The sequence below is a fragment of the Mercenaria mercenaria genome, chromosome 1 (genome assembly GCF_021730395.1).
Source record: "Mercenaria mercenaria strain notata chromosome 1, MADL_Memer_1, whole genome shotgun sequence".
In the NCBI taxonomy this organism is placed as follows: Eukaryota; Metazoa; Mollusca; class Bivalvia; order Venerida; family Veneridae; genus Mercenaria; species Mercenaria mercenaria.
Window position 1 is genome coordinate 54,329,620 of NC_069361.1, and position 18,948 is coordinate 54,348,567.

At 33.0% G+C, this 18,948-nt stretch overlaps 1 protein-coding gene across 1 annotated transcript in view; it reads right to left on the reverse strand.

Annotated features, from left to right (window-relative positions):
- LOC123537188 (uncharacterized) overlaps nucleotides 1–18,948 on the reverse strand; it is a 226,999-nt gene that overhangs the window by 12,495 nt on the left and 195,556 nt on the right. Inside the window, exons 2-4 of the mRNA XM_053548340.1 lie at nucleotides 12,137–12,265; nucleotides 7,659–7,726; nucleotides 7,323–7,401 (exon numbers count right to left, since the gene is read on the reverse strand). Coding sequence (XP_053404315.1) covers nucleotides 7,323–7,401; nucleotides 7,659–7,715 — 136 coding nt within the window. The 5' untranslated portion in view covers nucleotides 7,716–7,726; nucleotides 12,137–12,265. The remainder of the gene's footprint in view (nucleotides 1–7,322; nucleotides 7,402–7,658; nucleotides 7,727–12,136; nucleotides 12,266–18,948) is intronic.

Consider the following 18,948-nt stretch of genomic DNA (forward strand, 5'->3'; position numbering starts at 1 on the left):
TTCACCGTCAATCGAACTCTCACAACATTTATACTGGTAGTCAGATAGGGCATTTACCTCTCGGCTAGACGTTTCATAACCTTCACCGATTGGACAATAACAACTTTGATATTCTTAGTCAGGAAATACAGTCATCTTCCCAAAATATTAAGACTTGTCCGAAATTATAGTAATCTTCTGTGTCAATAAAACACTCAAAACCTTTAGACGGTTGTGAGTGAGTATATTCACCTCCGCCATCGATAGAACTCTTAAACACTTAAGACTGGTTATCAGGGAGGAAAGTCACCATCGTCGTCAATCAAATACTTACAGCCTTTATATTGTTTGTAAGGGATTAACATGCATTCCCTTGTTAATATAACACTCACAACCGTTAGACTTGTTGTCAGGGCTTATAGTCACATCCATTGTCAATCGAACACTAACAATCTTTAGATTGGTTGCGAGGGAGTGTAGTCACCGTCGTCGTCAGCCGAACCTGCCAGGTATTTAAGCTTTTTTTTTTTTTTGTTTTTTTTTTTTTGGATTTAACGTCGCACCGACACATGATAGGTCATATGGCGACTTTCCAGCTTTTAATGGTGGAGGAAGACCCCAGGTGTCCCTCCGTGCATTATTTCATCACGAGCGGGCACCCGGGTAGAACCACCGACCTTCCGTAAGCCAGCTGGATGGCTTCCTCACATGAAGAATTCAACGCCCCGAGTGAGGCTTGAACCCACATCGATAAGGGGCAAGTGATTTGAAGTCAGCGACCTTAACCACTCGGCCACGGAGGCCCCAGTTATTTAAGTGAACAACGGTTTAGTTAAACACTTGCAACCTTTAGACTTTTTTTCTAAGGGTACATTCACCTCCCTTGTTAATCAAACGCTCAAAAAAGTTTAACTGAGTATAGTCCATTCATTTCCTCTATCGTTCGGACACTCACAAACTTTAGATTGGTTTTTCAATGCTAATTGTCATCTCCCTTGTTGTCCCATGCCAATTGTGCACTTTCAAACCTTAGACTTTTTGTCGGGAAGTATAGTTATATCCGCCTAAAACCGTTAGAATGATAGTCTTGGACTCTACAGTATGTGTATGCGCTCGAGTTAAAACGTCATATACATGCACGCTATAAATAATGTGCGGTAACTATTTATACACTTGTTTCCTTAATGGCTGCCTCTGTTTAGACAGCTTCTTCTGACAATTCATTCAATTAATTTGTAGTTCCGCCTGTTTCAGTTGTTGGCTATATGTATTCAAATCTTTGTACTGACTAAGCTATGTCAGTAGATTAATTTTTCATACTCTAGAGGCCACAATTACCATTTGATCGTCACAAAACTTTGGCAGAATACTAGTCTCTTTCAACGGTGTCAGTTTCAACACCGGATACCTTTCCTAAGGTCTTTAAAAAATCACTAGGTAACATCATAGAAAAACTTGTTTACTCATGTTTACATTTTAGAGGCCACGTTTTCTATTTGAATACATAAATGTTTGACAGAATGTCTATTTCCATGAAATTTTAGTCAGGTTCGAAACTGGATTTACAGGGACCTAAAATTAAATTATGTTATCAGGCTAATTCAAGGACATACATGTAAACACTCAGAAGGTCAGATTCATGGAAACAAATTGTTAACTATTAGAAGGCAACATTTTCTACTTTAATGAGACTTAGGTGGGCATGTTTCTCTGTTTGAAATCTAGTACAATGTTGTAATTTGATCACTTTGGAAAAATGAGGTCATAAGCCTCAGGTAAAATCATCAACACATATGGTGAACAAGTTAAAAGCAACATGATCATCTTAGAACTTTGTCTGTATGAAATCTAGGTCAAATTAAAAATTGGGCTACCCGATGTTCCAAATTTTGTCAATAGGCAAGGTCATTGAAAAGCTTAGATAAGATACTAGAAATTAAATATAAAATTAGATACATGTTCTAGGTTAAATAAGGTAATAACTTAGTTAGATGAGCCAACATGACTTTTAGGCTCATCTTATTTTGAATTTAATTTAGAATGAGTTTCTCTGAATATATATCTGTTGATAAATAGCCAGTTTGGATTAGAGTCTCTTATATTAAGGTATTGAACACCTAATAGTAATGTTAAAAAAATGGCATTTGCTTGGTATATTCTTAAAGCTGACCATGTTTCGCACTGTGTAATGCAAATTTTAAACAACTTTTACCGTGCCGTTTTTTGTAAATTTTGTATAATTTATGGAATTTCCTCAAGCTCAAGTAGAGACAAATTTCAATGTGATGGCCACTATCTAAAACGTTTACAGAGAATTCATTACAGCATTGATTTTGATAAAAGAAACATCAAACTATTGTTAAACAATTATAAAACACAAAATGAAACTATAAATATCATTTTCTTTAGGGTGCCTCAAGTAAACAGATTTAATGGGACAGAATTCTAACTCCAACATTGAAAAATTAAGGTCGAATCCTGTGGGTCTGTTTTGAATTTTGCTCACTTCATTCAAAAATAACCTTGGGGCAGAAGTAAAATCTACCTGCATTTCTTCCACAATATGTAATCTAAAGAATGAAGGCAAAATAGAGAACTTTTACCGCATCTAACACAGTATTTTTAAAGATGTGTAACTCTACCTCTCTTGATTCAGAGGTAAATTCACTTTGAACAGCAAGAAATCGCTTATAAAATTAAAATTTTCCACTTTTGTACAATACATCCATAATAAGTCTTGAAATAAGTAAAAACTTACTAGAAAAAAAAGGAATATATGGAGAAAAAACATTTGGTCCCAGTGGGGCTTGAACCTACGCCCCACTGAAAATTGCAGTCAAAGTAGGTTTATGGTAGGAACTGAATACTCTTCAAAAAGGAGGTACTCTATTACGGGTCCAATACCTTAAGACCGACCCTTAACTTCATCAAAACTGCGAAAATTGCTTTGTCCACTCAAAAAAAAACAACATTGAAATAAAATTGCATCTGTGATTCTACGGCACTTGCTTTTTAAACATTTTTGTTGTCCCCTGCCTCCGAAGAAAACAGGGAACATGGAAATGGGATGCATTTTTCTGTCAGCTGTCTGTCACACTTCGTGCCCAGTCCATATTTCTGCAATTCATGAAGTTATTTTGAAGAAACTTTACAAATGCTCCAAATTATGAGACCATTTGTTATGCGCAAAACACAGACACTGGCTCAGAGGTCAAGGTCACATATAGAGGTCAATGGTTAACATAATCTGTTTCATGTTAAGTTCTCCGTGTGAGGAAGCCATCCAGTTTGCAAAATTGCCTGTCTTAAATTAACGACCGTTTTATTACCATGATCATAACCTAAACCGTACGATTCTCACGCAACCGCGTTATCATCACACGTGTGGTAGCTTACTTCGACAACTCTAGTTGGGTGGGAAACACTGAAAAGCGTTTCTGAAAATTCCCGAGTAGCTGCCGAGGATCGAACCCCCAACCTCAGGATTGGAAGGCCAGTGTGCAAACCACTGAGCTATCCGTCAACCACATACATTTTAATGTATATTAATTGCCGTTTTATTTTGTCTTACAAGTATTTTTAATAGCGTGGGCGCAGTTTATTTATTTTATTCTTTTTTTATTTTTATTTTTATTTTATTTTTCTTATTTCATTTTATTTTTAAATCCCTTTTACCTTTATCGCTTCTTGATAAATGTATCTATTCAAATCTTTAGACTTTCGTTCTTGTGAACAAGAAGCTAGATGAGCTGTATCGCAAACTTGTTCTTTTTAGTTTAAATACTGCATGACATTTTATTCTTTCTGTCAATTTCGTGAGGTTTTAGCTAGTATTCGCTAGCATAAAAACGGCTGTTGATGTAACGATCAACATACCCTATAATCAAGGATTTGAACCTGGCGAGGAGACAGACACTCTTCCCCTGTGTCGCAAGAGGTTAACCTATTTTAGAACAGGCGACCACTATGATTATGGGATCACAACAACATATGTTACAAGTTATTTCATACTTTCGAATTCGGTATAAAAGTATGTTTATAGTGCACATTGAAAAATGGAGTTTCGTATTACTGCAATGAAGATGCTGATATGCTATTGTGCGGCGCACAATTTGAATACGCATGATTCAGTCCGTGACATTTTAAAGCACCGTGGTAAAAATGTCGCACGTTGTATCATAATTATATTCTTAACCATTTCAAACCCTACAAATCTTTTACGGAACTGAATTCATTCAATTTTATATTTTGAATTTTTAAACCAATATAGACCTAAATCTTTGACCAATATCCAAGAAGCAGAGTACCTACACATACCATGTATGCATGTGTCCGAAAATGTACTCGACTAAAAAGTCTTTGTCAATAAAAAGGATAAAAGGCTAGCCTCGACTAGTAAGCTGACATGGTGTCATTGAAGTTGACTAAGTCAAAAATATAAATGTGTTGACAATTCTATGTATGTTCTGGCTATAAACATTTTTGGAATATGATCAGAATTTCGACCTTAGACGCTTCCCATGCCCCATGTACACAATTTAATTTTCGGTCTCAGCTGTGTTTAAGATTGAAATTTTGACAACTAGTTTTAATGGTTCTTAAAGATTAAATTCCTCTCGAGACTGACAATCCATACTGAATACAGACTTGCATCAATTGTTAGAGTCCTTTTAAACAGATATCTCTACTATAAAATCTTTCTAATGGCACTTTCTTTTAGAATTTGCGATGTCTCTCATCTCTAACTCTAACGTAGAGATGAGCCTAAAAACTAGAGAGAAAAATGGTTTTCTTGGAAAATATCGGTGTCAACATACTTTTTAAGTCTTTACTGAATTCTGAAATGTCACTTGAAAATAGTCGTGAATTAAACATCTTAGCATGCAATTTTGATATCAATGACAAAGTTTCATTATCAAACTCAGCTGAGACTAAAAATTGCAAATGTCCAGGAAATCAATTTGGCCCGACCTCAGTTATCAAGATCGAGCCCGTCTTGATCATTTTTCAAAATCTGATATCATATTATGAAAATACGAAGCGACTGTTTCCTTGCATTTATTTTCAAATGCTGACACATAATTTGAAAGATACATGTGTGAGAATTCCGTGTATATTAAGACAAAGTGTTGAACTAAATTCTTCTTAAACATTGAAAGTTCTTCAATTATTAGAAGTAATGGAAAACTTTAAATTCAGTATTTATACTATGCAAAAAAATATAATTAAACGGACGATCATTTTATTCAGAATGTTGATTTGTTTACAATAACATTTTGTACTGTTTTTTTTTAAACCAAACTGATTTTGTAAGAATCGCCGTTAACGTCAAATCAATGTTTCAAGTTGTATTTTTAATGCATGGACATATTAAGGTTACGTATTATCGTTGGTTCGAGTCGCGTGGAAGATAGGTAACCCCAGAAATGTCTCAGTATCAAAACAAAGTGTTAAAGCATACGACTGAAGAATATGCTTAAATTTTAGCTAAATCTAAATCGTTAAAATAGGTCATGAACTAAGCAAATTGGAATAAGACATCTGAAAATTGCAATTGCGTGTGTTAAATGTAGCCTGTTCACTATCCATATATTTTCAAACGTACGAATTGTATTAGGAAATAATCATTTCTCATCATACTTATTTCTTCAATGAAAGCAAAAGTTATTAAACATAAAGGTAAAAGAAACATTACACCACATGCATATTTTCTTTCTTACAAACCTTTAAACTTTTTGAAAAATCCCCTACTGTAAGTAAGCCGTCCGCAGTCCGCTGTCCGAAGTCCGCGTCAAACTTACTTGAAAACCTCTAATATTTCCATGCGTGAGATAATCAGGCGACAACGGTTCATATCGTACTGACTTCAGAAAATATCGACACTTTGCAGAATAACTTGGATTTCTAGCTTGCAAAGAACACAAGTTGTTTTTTCTTTTATTTTTTAGAAGGATTAATTATCATCTTATAGAAATTAAGTCTTCTTATTAACAGAGTTCCTTTGAAATAATAATGCGAGCGAAAATCTTAAAACTTTAAACGTTAAATACGAATTTGAATTTTCGTTTTACCCTTTATTACCATAAAAAAAAGGATCAAGTTCATAACCGCTCTTGGGCGGATTCAATCAACTCGAGTCTGTTTTATTCATCTGGTTCCAACCTATGTTTCCTTAAGATTTATCAATATTGTCTTTTACGGTGTCGTTTATCGATTATTTAACACAGAATTTAGAAATATATTCAGAATAACGGTTCAATATGAGATTATATTAGAGCATACAGCGACGATCGGCTTACATCGCAACGTTACCGGCACCAATATACACCGTGATATGTATACTTTCTCAAATTACTTCTCTGCATGGTCAGTACAACTTCGTATTCGAGGAAGCCATCACAAAAGAACACCCGATACTCGGACCTCGTTGGTACATTTAAAGAATTCACCTTATAGAAGTGCAGTTTCGGGCATCCTGCATTTTCTTTACCTATTTTAAATAGTTCTCACATTTGCCAACTATCTCCGTTCACGACGTCTTCTATCTGTTGCATATTGTTATTATCGCAGCTCCTCGGTCACTTTGAGACTTAATTTTCGAATGTCACTTACAAAATATGCGCTCACACTAAAAAACGATTTTAATGCCTCTCAACATGTTCAAGTTTTTATGTACAATATAGTTATTCAGCATTTTGCAACTTTACGGTGCCACGCGGCATCTCTTAACGTCCCCATTTTTTACATAATGTGCTTAATCACTTATATGCATGAAGTGACAACAGTTCTACTAATGATGTCAATTGTTTTGAATTCAAATACGTATCTTCAGAATGATTTACGCTAATGCATACATGAACAATTAGCAAACATGTTTTCAATATGCTCTGTTTTATGAATTCAAAGACGGACGACAAATTCTAAATTGCTGATCCTTACGGGAATCGCCGTTCATATGTATAGGGCCCTTATGAAAACTCAAAAAACTTTCATTGCAAAATAATGTTTTAATAAAAATCAATTATATTTCTTTGAAATTTACAAAATATTCCTGTGTGCATAAAATAATTGCAATAGGTACAATTTATTGGACAACCATCGTTCGTAGCTAAAAAGCCTATTAACAAATGCGGCTTGATAAAAAAAATTCTCAGTGTAAACGTACACGTATATATTATGCAAAACAAAACAACAGGTATAATCTAGCTGATTGTCAAATGAAATAATGACAGCTTTGTTGCTTAAGCAAAATAGTTATCAAATATCATTAAAATGTGCTAATACACTAGAACATGATGTTTCTTTAAAAAGCAACATTGACCACATTTAACACAACTTTGTACCTATCTGTGTTTGTAATATCTTGATAGCATCATTCGAGCTTGCTGTCCCAAATAGGTCTGTTTCTTGATAAAAATTATCCTAAAAAGTTAGAAAATAATCATGGAGATATATACAGATTATATGTTTGCTTTTTTTCATGCTCTGTTAGAAACACAATATTTTAGTTTTACCTGTTATATATTTAAGCAAATAAGTTATATGTACCTATCCATTTTTAGTCTGTCTCATAAGGAATTGTTCTTTATAAGCTGTAGATTTATAAATTTGACATTGAAGGCTCCTGATTATCTTGATCATAGAATATGTGTTCAGAGTAGACGTTATCAAAGACCTACCAGAAATCCTGAAACAAGGTGTTGATTTTGCTCAAATAACATTCGGATTCTTTCCATGGTGGCTGGTTCTATAAGAAACGAAGCAAAAAAATATGAGCCGCATCTCTCTTATTGTTTGCAACGGTTTGATACCAATATAATAAAAATACATATTTCCAAATCGAAAATTGAGGCAATGAGATATGCTATCAAAGGTTATGCCGCTTTTGCACGCCAATAACTAAGACTGACTTGATCAGTTTTCATCATTGAGAAATCGTAGTAATTTTAAGGTCGGCCTAAAGATTTGAATAGGTCGGTAGCTGGATAGGCAGCTAAGAATACATTTGATTATCATTACACATTTTATTTCGATATATACCTCCGTGTAAAACGTGCTTCAGAAATAAATTAATGAATATGAATCATTGATCTAGAAAATCTAGATTGAGCCTAGTTTGTAAATCCTAAAATATTGCCTAACCTTGGAAACTTTAGTAGAGACTAAAGATAATATATGTTTTAAAGAACAATATCAGAAGATGATTTCTTGATATGAAACACTCAAATAAGTCAACCATGAAAACTGTTTTATGACGTCATCATTAGGACATTTGGATTCATAAAAAATAACTTGATCATGTTTAGCAACGGATGGAATTTTATCTCCCTTTTCTAATTTTTAATAAGTTGGTGGCAAAACAATTGGGCTATGCAGAGTTTCAAAAGAGTAGATTATTTAGTTTGTCAAATTAGACACTTACGTATACCCAGTGATGAAGTGTGGTTAATTCCGCGACTATTTCGCAACTATAGAGCTAGGATTAAAAGATGGCAATTAATACATTAAGAAAAACAGACCCTTTTTAATCGTTAAAAAGTCGAGGAAGGTAGATAAGACTGTGAAAAAAATATACCCGTAAAGATTACTTGTAGGAATATGTCAGAGAGAATTTAATCGTACTGCGATGCTGCATACAGCTGTGAACTGTATGACAATATGCACTTACCTAATCTTCTGGCGTAATACTTAAAAATTACTTCACGCACATTTTTGCTTTATCAATAAGAAAAGTATATTACTAATAAAATGTCAAAATTACATCTGATCAAAATATGCTATTTAATGTACTTTTATAAACATCAATACTTCAAACAATTCAGAAATGGCCGAAAATACAACGAATCCAGAAAAAAACTTACATTTATTTCAAGTAACTGGCTAACAATTTTGAGTAATTTAATCCATTTGTTTAGTACTGCATTTTTAAAGTGGCATGTGAGATAATGCTTTGACGTTTGGACATGACTTTATGCAAGTTGACCCAAATAAAGGACGTGGGGGGGGGGGCGAAGGGGGGTGATGTTAGGGGTAACTCATCCGAATATACTTTTGGACTGATAAATAAGACTGAAAATGTGCCTATGTTTGAAACGATTTCACTTTTTGGGAGTGTTTTACCGGTCAGAGATACACCATTTTATTATATAGGTTCAGTTCTTAGATACTTTAAGTTACTTTTCTCAAAGCTATGCTCTTAATATTAAACTCCTCTCTAACTTGTCAAAGCATGGGTGTTATTGCACGGTTTATGATATGTTTTGTAATAACATTTTAAAACGTATTACTCTTAAATGTTTTTGTGACTTTAATACACACGGATACTGTCATATAATGAGAAAAATGTATGATTGTTTAAATATTATTGAAATTTCTGTTCGACATTAAAATACTATTGTCTTAACGTTTGCGAACTTTACGTAAAGTATATGATATTTAAAGAAAATGAATAGTTGTTGCGTTAAAAGCTTTGTTAAATGTATTAGTATCACAGTGTCTCAGAATATGCCATCATAATCTCAGAACATCGCTGTATTACCATAACAATCATGTTTTTTATGAATTGCACAATTATAGATCTACATTGAATACGTAATGTTGTATTTGATAGCAGAAATGCTTAAAATGGTATAATGTTTTCAATATAGTTTGGTGACTTTTATCAAACATATATTTCCCCAGTTAGATGATATGCTGTGCCAGTCGGCCGTATGGCTGCGTACAAAATAATTATAAATGTACATTGTATATACGTTTCAAAGTAAGCTGTTTTTATAAATAAGAATGCATTAATATTTGGGCAGACTACTTAATTTGTTAAAATAATAAACCTATGTACCAGTGCTATGGCGTTACGTAAAGGTGTAACAATCCAGAGGTCGATTACAATTGCGTCGCTATATGGTAAATGTGTGTGTTACTGTATGTGACCAATGGGAAATGTGCATTGTGACACAACATAAGAATGTTTGCATTTCTAACAGTTGCCTAATAGTTTCAGAGAAATATAACTTCCAACATATGTAACATTGGTTTACCTGAATAATGCAAGTAGTAGTTATAAGATATACATTAACATCGTAGTTTTGACATTTATATGATTTTGGTATGAAATAAATGTTGTTTTGTTTTTGTTGTTTTTTTTTTTTTTTTTTTTTTTTTTTTTTTTTTTTTTTTTTTTTTTTTTTTTTTTTTTTTTTTTTTTGGTTTAAAGTGCTTGTGAAGACTACCGGCCTTTACAAACTAAACACGCCCGTTTGTTTCAGACCCAAATATAAACTACTAAACCGCGTTTTTTCCTTAATCGTAGTGAATTTAAGGTGGACATAAACATTTTGCAGAACCACATTGTCATTTGATAAAATGAAATATATAATTCTACTGGGGCTACAAGGATCACAGCGTTTGTATACACACAGACTTTGCATCGTTTTTTTCTTTAGATGACACTGGAGAATAGTTAAAAAATACATACATATTGATGAATGTTAGTACTAAAATTCAAAGAAAGACCAAACAAAAATGCATATATATGATATTAATAGCGCTCTAGCAGTTTCCATTTTGGTATATGATACATGGACGCGTTTGAAATACACACCCCTAAACACTTGAAACACGTAAAAATTGATACAATAATGAACAGTACTAAATAGTGATTTTTTTCTCAAGTTAATCAAACTGGTTTTGGATCTGACAAACGAATATTTATGAATTAAATGAAAATGGACATTAGAAAATAATGATTTAGTCACACAAAGCTAGAAAAAAAATTACTTTGTTCGATCATTTTATGTTCATGATTTGTCTCTACTAAAAGTGTAAAATCAAATGACATAAGCGTAGCTATTTTCCGGGTATCGAACTTTTGTATAGACCTATTCTCCGAATGAGATTTCAAAGCTATAATTGTTTGAAGAAGATGGCATTGTGTTAGGGCAAATTGGAATATTCTTTGTTCTACTTGAATCAGAATAAGACCGTAGATATTAATTCCGTTTAGTTCAGTTAGTTTGTCACGCGTTATAATCATAATGATCATTTGATGCAAAAGTAACTTGAAGAATAGTCAATAATTACTTTAATTCGTTTTCATTTTATGAAAACGCGTCGTTATACTTTGTTTTTATTAAGTAGAGTTCCACATCTTAAACTACATTGAATCCTTTAGCAGTTAGACATTTGACAGGAATTGCAATCAGAAAATAGATAAATATATAGATATGTGAAAGTATAATTATCATGCCCTCAGTCAATGTTTCCGTGTGGAATAATGCTTAATAGAGTTCTATGAAACAAAAGTCTATTTATTGACTTTTTATTGAAATCTTTTGTGTTTATTGGCGGTAATTAAAATTTCGCTTTACTTTTTTATCTCAATTTTCAATATATTGATATCAATAGTTCAATATTTTCCATACATTTATTTTTCAACATAAAACCAAAAACGAAAAAAATCATGGAAACGTATCTAATTAAAGTTATCAGGATAAAAAACACTTTCAATTTTAGGGAAATGCATAGCATCTAATTTTTGAGATATTTTATAAATATGTTTACCATACTTGTAAATAAATGTAGTGAAATAGTGACGTAACATATGTAAAGTAGATTGCTTATAGAATCTTTCCTCAAACCTAAGCAGCAATAACAAAAAGATATAATTACAAATGTATATTGATAAAATATTTTGCAATGGTTTGTCGCTATATTGGTAGTCCTAAAATCAAGTTTAGGGAAATGGCAACTTAACTTGAGTAAAGTATGCTACATATTGAGTCTTTCTTAAATAATGCGTTTACGTAACAATGTTATACAACGAAGTTCACACTATAGCATATTCAGTCATAGTATGTATATCAAATAACAGACAAGTAATGTTTTTGTTGAGTGCATTTTGACAGAGGGTCAGTTTATCCCACCAGCCTGTCCTAGCCTTTATTCCATCCTATTGCCAAAATGTTATCTGTATTGCATGTTAAAACGATGAATAATGGATCATATTGGATTATTAAACCACTTTTGGTTTCACAATTTATTCATTTCTTTCTCTTTTTTTGAGAATTACATTCAATCTTTTGAGATAATTTTCATGTTATTAATAGAAGTGACTAGATATTACAGACGAAGTAAATTATTGAATGAACGGTTCACCTACCCTTTGAAAAATATATGTTTTGAATGTATGTCCTTCAAGTAATCCAGGCCTTCGTCTAAAATGGCACTCAGTTATACGCCCCACACTTCCCAATATCTAATCAGATAAAGGTCATCAACTGCGAAGTACCTATTTAAAATGAAGTAGAGAATTTTTAAAAAGGTGTAATTACTGGTACAGAAAACGTTAAAAATCAATGTCTCACAATCAAAATATCTTATGTTACTATTACCATACTTCTAGACAGACAGGGCTCAAACTGTATATAAATAAATGAATAAGTACAAAGAAACCAGATAAACACGTGTACAGAATATAATCGAGAGTGATTATACCAATAATGTACATACACATAAAAAATCACTTAAAATTAAGATAATATACCAAGTTATACATATCAGAAAACCAGACACGAAAGTATTCCTTCACTTTTATAACACATATATGATATATACTATGTGATTTCTTTACTCTCGATTTTTTTTTAAATTTTACTTAGAATATCTAAAGGTAAGAAATATGACTGTCTAGGACTTAAGGGCTGCACATCGACACAGTTATAAAGTTTACAATACTCATTATCTGAAGCGAATACGAAACAGGGAGCAACCGCATTACTTTCGATGATCACAACAGGATATTAGTCATAAGTGTACTTTGTGTTCCTTGAATTATTGGAGACTGTTGTATTTAGTTAGAGAAAAAGTATTTATTGGAGGTAAATTTTTTGATTGTACGTCCAATTTATTAAGACATGATGATAACAGTAGAAGTTTGTATAGTATGCATACTTATTGAAAACAGGATAGTTTGGTCGTTTGTCTTGGGTTTAACGCCATTTTTCAACAGTTTCATTTAGTATACATATAACTGTTTGAGACAGGATTGTGATAGCACATGTATTTAGTATAATAACTGGAGACATGAGACATGAAAGTAAGTGAATTCGGTATACTTATCTTAAGCAAGATAGATTGTGAGTGTATTTAGTAAACATATGCTTATAAGAAATAAGATAGTGATGATAAGATTATCTAGTAAATATTTACGTACTTGAAACACAGAAAAGATAGTTGTCAGAATAATTTGTATATTTGGTTTATTTAGAACGTAACGCATAAGCACAGATAGCTTTACTCCCTAATCATGTTATCACTACTGCTTATGGTAAGTTTGGGTTATTACGGATGAGTTTGACTTACAAAGATTGCTTGATCGCAGTATCACACATTATCCTTTATTCAATACACTGTTTATTAGAGCAAGTACTCGCTGTAACATATGGGAGAATTAGACCCATCGTGAAAATCATCGCAAAAGCCGATAATAAGTTTAGCCAGATAAATCTGCAGTCGGGACTATTCGGTAGTTTTCGGCCTTCTCCGTATTTTAGGCCGATGTCTAACAAATAATCCCTTCTTGGCCAATTTACCGTTACATAATATTGCCAAGTCTAATTTACAGTGATTGCAAATAAACTGGAACTAATCGGAACCAAAATGGTATTTGGTGGATTACTCAGAACACCTGTATAAGTCAGCTCGAAAATCGTACTTAAAATTTTGAAAAGCTAACATTTACTGAAATGGCAATCTGCTTAAGATCATAATTCAAAGTTTAAAAATTCTGCAACATCAGATATATTGAAATTGAAGTATTATATTTTAAGCCCGCTCAAATTTTAAAAGCAATCGATTTTAAAACTGGGATCGAATTTGAAACAGCTGGATTCTTATTTTGCATTAATGTTGTTTGCGAGCGAGCTCGACGTTTCGAAAATGTAACAGAATGACGAACAAGTTCGAAAATCAAAGTCCAATTTTCAATCTGAATATCGAGCTGGTATTGAATTAAGGGCCGGTTTAAAGATCGCATTTTTTTTAAAATGCCGATTGTCTAAAATTCATGCTAGCTCAAAATATTTTGTTAAGTTTATACTTTTTGGTTTTAGCTCGATTGTAATGAAAGCTTCAAGCTTATTGTAACCATTCTCGAGTTAACGTCCTGGGAAAACCCAGTACTGATGTCATATGAGAAGTCATGGTCGTGATCCCAATGGGGCTCGAACCCACGACCTAAAATTTTAACGTTAAGTTTTTTTTCTTCTTACGCTCTCGAAATTGTATCAGTCAAGCTCGAAATCAGTTCCTTCAGATTTCCATTTTCAACAGACTCGATGTTCAATGCTGGCTCAAAAAGAACACTGAACATTTCAGCCACGAGCTTCGAGCAAGATCCAGATTCGATGCAAACTCGAAATTCTACTTTCTGAAGTTTTTAAATTCGATTCTCACGTTGTTTAAAACTGACTATTGGCTGTAAACAACTTTATATTACGGAGCGTCCACTAATTTATCAATCCGTACACGTGTGCAGTTTAGCGAGTGAGAAGAAATCAGTCTTTACCGTTAAGGAGCTAAAATTCCGTAAGAATTGACGGAAATATACGAGAATGTTTGAGTTTTTCTGATAAAAACCCTAAACCCATCTTCAAAATGCTTAAAAAAGACCATTTTTGTCTTCACCTAGAAAAAATAGTTAATATGAAACAATAGCTAAATGAATATAGATTACTTAGTTCTTTGCAATGGTCTTCAACGGCAAATAAGAATCTATTTATTCTTTGTTAAACAGAAGAAATTTCAGCAAATTATCCATGTTTTATTCTATATCTATCTGTATAGATAGACAGACATAAAGTATACGCAAAAAGACCATTTTCTGTTGAATTGATTTTGAAAATCAAATATTCATAAGAACGACAATGCATTGAATATTATCACAGCGTTAGCAAAGCTAAAATACCTATAATACATTTCCCATAATTATATAAAATAAATGGGTCCTTCTTTGCGCTATATAAAATATTTTCACTTGTGCGAAAAAAAAATCGATTGGTCTAATTTTCCCATATAATTACTATGTACGAATCTGGACCAATCTGAAAGAAGTTCTATCAATTGCACCAATCAAAGTGCATTCGTTTTAGGAAGTGAAATCAGAATATAGGTAAGTATCCGTCGAAAGCAGAAGACCACTTGATGATTCAACTATTGATATATCCCTGTACCTTGATGAGAAATCTATTGCAACTGCGCTGTCAAGACAGATAAATTTATTCCAAAGAAAACATATGGTGTTTATCATGTTCATAGATTAAAATAGAGGTGCAATACTGTAACTTTAGGAAGAGAGTATATTTGAACTTTTGCAGGATAAACTAATGCTATGATAGACGATAACAAATATAGACTGAGCACTAGAAAGCTAAGACAGTGACACATAGCTTGGTAAACTAATGAGATAGTAGGAGAGATCCAGCTTACAGACTAGGTTCAGCAGTATTGGCGAAATACAGCCAAGGTATCGGGGTTACAGCTATATGTAGGCTAAATGCTTATGTTGTAGGGTGCTGAGCATCCAGGAGGCCATCTTGCAGCTTCAAATCAGCAGACACAGGCTGAAATCTATGCGTTAGGACTCGTACGAAGTTGATTCAAAGACATCGCCCGACGGGATTTCAAGAAAAGCACCAGTCAAATATGATATCTTCACCCTTTAGGAGACTGACCTTATTACCATTAGCTGAAAGGATGTTAGTTTCAAACATTAAGTGATTTACCTGATCCCAGAACCATCTAGCTGATAATTCAAATCATCTGCAAATCATTAGCAATGAATCACGAGTGATACGCCTCCGAGTACAACTGACACTTGAAAAAGTAATGTAATACTGCGTTTTCTAAACGAAAGTAAAATTCCCCCGTAAGTGATTGTAATGAACATCTGCGTTTAGATTGCTACAATTGTTTCCGATTCTCGCATGATATACTTGGAGAACTCTGCCAACAAATAGGAAATAAGACGGAACGTGTGGCGGCTTGAACAATTTTCTAAGTTTGTAACTGAACGCCGAAAGTGTTTGAGTATTTTGTGTGTCCATATCTAAATCATTCCACATTTAAATCGACGATGGTATAACTGATTTGAAATAAACTTCGAGACGAAGAGCTGCTCTAGTATGATTGTCAATGTTTATTAAATTATTGTATTAGTACCTCTAATCCAAATACATTCTATCCAAATGGTTTTCAAATTTAATATCCTTTATCAAGGGAAATAACTGTTCACAAAAATAAGAGATACACAAATCCATTAACATAATATCTTATTGTTAGTAAATGGGAGTAATGGCCATGGCTCAGTAGATAGTTTAAAGTAACCAAAAAGCTAACAGTACATCGAAGACAGTCCTGGGAGCAGATGCTTACTTCGTTCCTTTTTAATCACTTTTACAACAAAAGATGCGGTTGGCGGATACAGAAATGACATACATAGTAGGAACCAAATTTGTTGTTTAATTCCCTAATGAATTTTACATTCGTTGTCCCAATAAATAAATTATACAAGATCATTTTGAAACAGATCAATGGCAGCCCAGGTCATTTGCAGCAACATACAAATAAGAGAAAAAATAATCAGATAACATTGAATATAATACACCGTTTGATCAACCATTTGTACTTTTGCGTGACAACAAATATCTAACATAATGCTAACAACTAAACTTCCTTGTGACACCCCCATTGTTATTCATATATTCGTTGACAATTTCCGCTTCACAAATTTTACATTACTCTTATCAAAAAAGGGAGAAAGAAACGGATGAGGCAATATTCTTAAACTGCCATTATGCACTGTACTAGGCTACCAGCTAGTGTTATTCCCCTTGTAACCCGTCCAAGAATGTAGTGCTTGAACAATATTTAGACACAAAACTGTTAGACACATATACTTAACGACCCTTTGAATGAGAAGAATTAACTTTTTTGAATATTGAATCAAATCCATCTAAAGTAAATGCTAAAAAAGTCATTTGTAATGTCTGGAGATAATTTAGTTTCAGTGAAGCATAATGCATTGAAACCCAAATATTTTATGTATGCAAATTTGTTTTTATTGCTATTCTCGGGACCTGGATTCATTTCAACATCTCCATACAATATTAATAAAAACCTTTAAACTATCCGGCAATACGAAACAGAAAAAGGGCAAGCGTAAATTATCTCTTCTTAAAAGCTCGTGTAACAAAACAGTAGCATGACAGTAAAATACATATGTTGTTGAAATGGATGTCATTTATTAAACAGTCCAATAGCCGATCAGTAAGATGCTAAGTTATTCACCTAAATGGATACCGTGACCGACCATTGGACTATGAAACAATAATTCCGGGCTCAGATATGGCAAAGAGCATATGAAACATCAACAATAAAGGGATGTTTTTTAAACAAATTATGAGAGTATTTAATTGCAATATTAGGAAGAAAAATATTACAGAAGAAACAACAATAAACCTAGTTACTCAACGGAAGCAGTTTCAGTTATAACAAATTAATTTACTGACTCAATTTGACAGTTACTAAACCCTGTATCTAAACATAATAATTTACGTTTATTATAATTATACACAATACTGAGAAATTATCACATTCATATTTATATAGATACTATTGTATCGAATTTCTAAAGCGTACACATGCATTAAATTATAACATATACATGCTACTCAGACATAATCTCTGATAAATTTTACATACACATTACAAATTTTAGTATAATGTTAATAGACTGTTAAGAATCTAATTCCATCAAAGGCAAACTATTCAATTTGGAAAAGCAAGAACTCGGTTTCGTAAGATGCTTAGTTGGCAAGCGCTTATCTTGTATATTAAACTGTTCTGCTAACAATCTTTATCTGGCAAGAGAAAGAAAGATATTTCACTATACATAGTGTAAAGAAGATTTCATCAAAAGGAAAAACGGATATATCAAGAGAAAGAATCCACGTTTCCTGGGCATTTGTAGTAGTTTAGTTATTTCTCTTTCCCGTTTGGCTTTTTCCTCGTGCACTTTTGAAATAAGGGGCTATTTTTTCTTTAACTGATTTATGAGACCGGATTCAGTATACTGCGATATGGACATGATAAACAAAATAAGGAAAATACGGAGACGATGTTAAGACATGCAGTGAAGTTTGACAGACCAGACACATAAAATAACATAACTTGAAAGAAATCGTCTGCTCATGAAAGAACAGATTAGTGATAATCAATACACATTATACTATATGCAATGATAAGGTTGAGAGAACAATTGAATGATTCGAACAATTTGTTAAACTATTTCGACACTTGCCCAATTGAGGTACTCGGCGTTTGCTTGTATGTTGTTTTTTTTATATATTTTTTTAGTTTGATTTGCTTCTTCGTATAGCATTAATGTCGTCTATATTCATAATTTGTCGAATCGTTGTCACCCTTATCACTTGCGCACCAACTGAGTTACTCGGCGTTTGCTTGTATTTTTTTTTTTTTTTTTTTTTTTTTTTTTTTAGTTTGATTTGCTTCTTCGTATAGCATTAATGTCGTCTATATTTATAATTTGTCAAATCGTTGTCACCCTTATTACTTGCGCATCACTCTGCAACCCAGGTCTTCATTACAAAACCTGACCATTTAAGCTGTCTTGTTTCATGGCTTATGTATTCACGAAACGCCTAATTTCTTCACTGCACTATAGAATCTTTGCCTCACTTGAGAATATTAAGTAAATTTGACAATTACTTTACGGTTATATCTACCAACTGGCTTTAATTTACGATTGCATAAGTCAAACAAATTTTGTGGCAATCTAACGTTTAAGCTTGCTTTAAGATCTTCTCCTCTACATCCTCGTCAGCTATGCCCTTGTCACCAAGTGTTCCGTAAATTTCAAGGCACATCATTTGCCCATATTCCGCCAGTTCATCG